The sequence below is a fragment of the Aegilops tauschii genome, chromosome 2 (assembly GCF_002575655.3).
Source record: "Aegilops tauschii subsp. strangulata cultivar AL8/78 chromosome 2, Aet v6.0, whole genome shotgun sequence".
In the NCBI taxonomy this organism is placed as follows: domain Eukaryota; kingdom Viridiplantae; phylum Streptophyta; class Magnoliopsida; order Poales; family Poaceae; genus Aegilops; species Aegilops tauschii.
In genome coordinates, this window is record NC_053036.3 from 382,151,209 (window position 1) to 382,155,627 (window position 4,419).

At 48.3% G+C, this 4,419-nt stretch overlaps 1 protein-coding gene across 1 annotated transcript; it reads right to left on the reverse strand.

Annotated features, from left to right (window-relative positions):
- Positions 1 to 663: 663 nt before the first annotated feature.
- Positions 664 to 2,474, reverse strand: LOC109779857 (E3 ubiquitin-protein ligase PUB23). Its single transcript, XM_020338478.4, has one exon. The coding sequence runs from the start codon at positions 2,128 to 2,130 to the stop codon at positions 835 to 837; it is 1,296 nt and encodes a 431-aa protein (XP_020194067.1). The 5' UTR covers positions 2,131 to 2,474; the 3' UTR covers positions 664 to 834.
- Between the last annotated feature and the right edge of the window lie 1,945 nt (positions 2,475 to 4,419).

Sequence of the window (4,419 nt, forward strand, 5' to 3'; positions counted from 1 at the left end):
ACTTGGATCGATATGCCTTAATAGATAACAGGGTTTAGAACTTACCGTGTTTGGTTTATCTGGGAGACAAACCCGCTCAAAGGAGCTAATTAACTCGTGTTTGTGTAAGCATCGGCTTCTCATTTAATGGATTTTCCTTTTAAAAGAAAATTATCTAACATACATTATTCATCTCCGTCCAACAGAAATGTGATGTTAATTGCTACATTTATAACTGACACCGTACTTTTTCGCGTGCAAACACAGACGACATTTATTGAGAACATTGACTCTATGTGTACAGAGGAGTCACAGTGTATTATCTAGTATTTGATATGTATCTGTAACTAGCAAATTCATTCTGCCTTTAATACAGCCATGCCATCGCAGGAACTCAATGACACAGATATCAGGGTGTGTCGTCGCCGAGTGCCATTCGTCCGCTTCCGCTCAACCTCCCTCTATATTCGTCGATCTGGCTCCCGGGGCGTCAACTATGCATTGTTTGATTGTTTTCAATACCGCCTCCATACAAGACTAAAGTATAATTTGGTTTCAATCGATATCATATCTCAGTTTGATTGTTTTAGTAACAAGCATGATCACTAAAGAAAACCTACGTAAAAACAAAGCATCATGCCCGCCAAACGTTGTCTTCAAAATGTACAGTTTTGAACATACTCATTTTTGCAAATGGTCTCCCCAATTTCAGAGAGCGTCAAACTTCCTGGTCGGTTGTAACAATCAATTCAATCTTTACACCCAAAAATGGCCAAATTAGGAGGCCTAAAAAGACAACTGCATGCCATGCAGCTGGATCATATGATAAGGCGAAGAAGATACTTGCATGTGATATCAAGAAGGGTAGGATGCATTCAGTTGTGGCGTGAAGCACGGCGAGCCTCTCCACACCCTGGCGTGCATCTTGAGCATCTCCCTCGCCCTTTCCCTCGGCCGATCGCCGGCGGCGCCGGTCTGCACCAGGAACAGCAGCCTCCCCACCACCCCGACCGCCAGCATCTCCTGCAACACCGTTGGGGTCGCCGAGTGCCTCGCCACCGCGTGCAGGGCGCGCACCGCGCTCTCCGTCCCTGCGGCGGACACTCGTGTCACCGCCCTCGCCATAACCGCCAGACCTGCCGGGTGCGCCACAAGCTCCAAACGCCCTTCAGCGCAGCCACAGAGATGGTCCATTACCACGATCGCGAGCTCGGATGCCCGCTTGCTTCCTCCGCAGCACTCATCGAGGAGCAACTCCACGAGCGCCCCGACGGCGCCGGCTTCGACGGCCTTGACGCGGTTCCGGCCCCAGAGGCAAAGCCGGCAGAGCACCTGGAGTGCGATCTTGACCGCCTTCCCGGAAAGCTTATCTGTCACCACCGACACCACTCCCTCCACCAGCTCGGCGCTTGCCGAGGTCAGCTGCGCTGGCGGCATCTCCGAAACCGCCGCCTTGAGAAGCTGGATGCCGTGCGTGCGCGAGAGATAGCTTGGCCGCCTCAGCACCGACGCCATGGTGTCCAAGAAATTGTCGCCGCGTTCCAAGACTCTCTTCCAGCTTCCCTCGGAGAGTCTAAGCGAATACAGAATACTTAACGCTACGTCCTCCGGCGAGCTCGCCTTTGGCGGATCGACCACGGAGCCGAACATCTGATCCTCCTGGGATTCTAAAGGCTTGGGGGTGTCGTCTGCGGCGTGCTTCTTGACGACGGACACGAGGAACGCCACGGCGCCCGGTGTGCTCTCGACGCAGCGCCGGTTGCAATCGCTCTCGGCGACGATGTCCGCGAGCTCCCTCAGGGACGCCACCAGCAGGTCGTGCCCCCGCCTGGCCGCGTCCACGATGGTTTCCACGCGCGCGGCATCGATGGGAGCGCGCGGGGTGGGGAACCTCTCGACCGCGTGCACCGCGCACCAGCCCTGGATGAGCCGGCGGAGCGTGTGGTTGGGCGTGGGCTCCCGGTCGGCGGCGCCGAGCTGCTGCTTGGTCATCGGGCACTCGCCGTGGCCGTCGGTGAACACCCAGCGCTCGATGCTTTCCCGGTCGTAGGTGATCCCGGACGAGAGCGTCACAGGGTCCCGCATGATCTCCATGGAGATCGGGCACAGGAAGTACGATGGAACCTCCACCTGCGCCGGCAGCCCCTCCATTGCCTCTTGGTCGTATCGCACCGTGTACGCAACGCACTCTGTATATATGTTTATCTATATCTAGCTATGTACACATGCATGAAGCTAGGAGAAGCTCTAGCAACTAGACAGGGATGGCTCTGGTCGTCCAAGCGAGGTAGCTTCTGAAGCCGAAGGAGACGGACGAGAGATGGATTTATAGGCCGAGAGTTAGAAGGAGAGAGAACTGAGAAGTCGACGGTGAGAGATGAAACCTTGGAAGTCTTAGTTGGGTAGATTCTTCTACACGACCATGCAATTTGCGAGTAGTCTTATCTGAAACGCAGGCTGGCTGCTTTCAGTCAGAAGAAAAAATAAATGAAATGAGAGGTGTGGTGATGAACAATTTGGTTGGTGTGGCAGGAGAAAAGAAATCAGGAAATGGTGGGCATGGCGAATTAATAAGGGGCGATGGCCATTTCCTCGCGGGAGGGAGGGAGATCGAGCAGGGAGGTGAGGTGAGGTCGATCGGGTCGCGCGCGGTTGCCGGACGGACGGGCCAGGGCGGCCACCGCGCGCTGACCACGACACGTTCTGCGCGTAGCTTTGACCCTTTTATTTCGGCTTCGCTAGTTTCTTTGTTTTATAGCACAATAAAAAACATATTAGTATTCACCCATTCGACTGTTCCTTCTTCTTCTCCCGGCCTCTCGATCGCCTGGCAAGCGTTGACTTTGAAATTCCAAGGTTGATCAGGGCAGTAGAGTTTTCTAGCTTCAGTTAACTCTCTGCTAGCTGTACATGTGCAGTTCTCTTCTCCATCCAATAATTCGCTTTGTGCTTGGTACACTGCATGTTCGTATGCGAGACCGACCATGGAGTTAATACCTTGATTGATACGAATCCTATCTGTTTTGGTAGATCCTGAAGGAACCGTTGACGATGCATGGAGTTAATACCTTGATTGATACTAGTAGCTGATTTTATGGTTCATTTCTATTAAGCTTCAGCAGTTGAAACTTTGCAAAATTTTAAAAACATGTCAAAACGTTTTCAAAAGTTGTCTTATTTCGAAGCCCTCGTCACAATGAACACAAATATGGTAACAAAATATAAATTGGAATTTCGGTTCAAAGATATAACAGATTTAAATTTATAAGTTCAAAAAAGCATGGGAGGCGGGATGCGTAAGACATGAACTCTCTGGAAAAAGTTGCATATATGGACCCTCGTTACAATGATTAAGCCCTAATCACATGCAGGGCCCAATTTGCGAATCACAACGCAATTGAATGGCCACGGATTTGCGTGCCACAAATCCTCTTCACACATCATGCATAATTACGGCGCATATAGTGCAGCCACACTTCGTCTCTGAAAGAGGAAGTGTAATCACCCTGTGGTTTTACTTTTAGAGCTGGTAGGGTCCCAAGGACCCTAGAGCTAAAATCCTTGTGAATGACCCCAAAGAAATTAAACACAAGTCCTTCCATTTTGTACAGAGAACCTCCAATAAAACTTTTAAAACGCAATTCAGTCCTGGTGTGATTGCCAACCTCGTCAGAGACGACGGGCTCGCGTTGACTTTGAAATTCCAAGGTTGATCAGCGCAGTGGAGTTTTCTAGCTTCAGTTAACTCTTTGCTAGCTGTACATGTGCAGAAAATGTGCAGTTCTTCTCTCCATCCAATAATTCGCTTGTGCTTGGTACACTGCATGTTTGTATGCGAGACCGACCATGGAGTTAATACCTTGATTGATACTACCTTCTTTCCGGTTTATAGGACTCAATTCAAAAATCTCATCAATCAAGGTAGATGATGAGTGGTGGAATAATTTTTGTAGTTTGCAAAAACACTCAATTAATGTACTCGTTTTCCTTCAAAAATTATGTTTACCAATGCATTAATCGCAATGCATGCATGCATTGGTTAATTTTCTCTTAATACTTGCATCCAATAATTTAATGCACCTTAAAATCTGAACATGTGATAGGGAACCATCAAACTGAGACTTATAAAATAAGAAATCTAAAATTTTGAGATAAGCTCTATAAACCGAAAATGAGGGAGTACGAATCATATCTGTTTTGATAGATCCTGAAGGAACCGTTGACGATGCATGGAGTTAATACCTTCATTGATTCTAGTAGCTGATTTTATGGTTCATTTCTATTAAGCTTCAGCAGTTGAAACTTAGCTAAAAAAATTAAAACGTGTCAAAATGTTTTCAAAAGTTGTCTTATTTCAAAGCCCTCGTCACAAGGAACACAAATATGATAACAAAATATAAATCGGACTTTCGCTTCAAAAGATATTAATAGATTCAAATT

Excerpts from the sequence above, each read along its gene's own strand:
- LOC109779857 (XM_020338478.4), bottom strand. The coding sequence starts at position 2,130 with ATGGAGGGGCTGCCGGCGCAGGTGGAGGTTCCATCGTACTTCCTGTGC.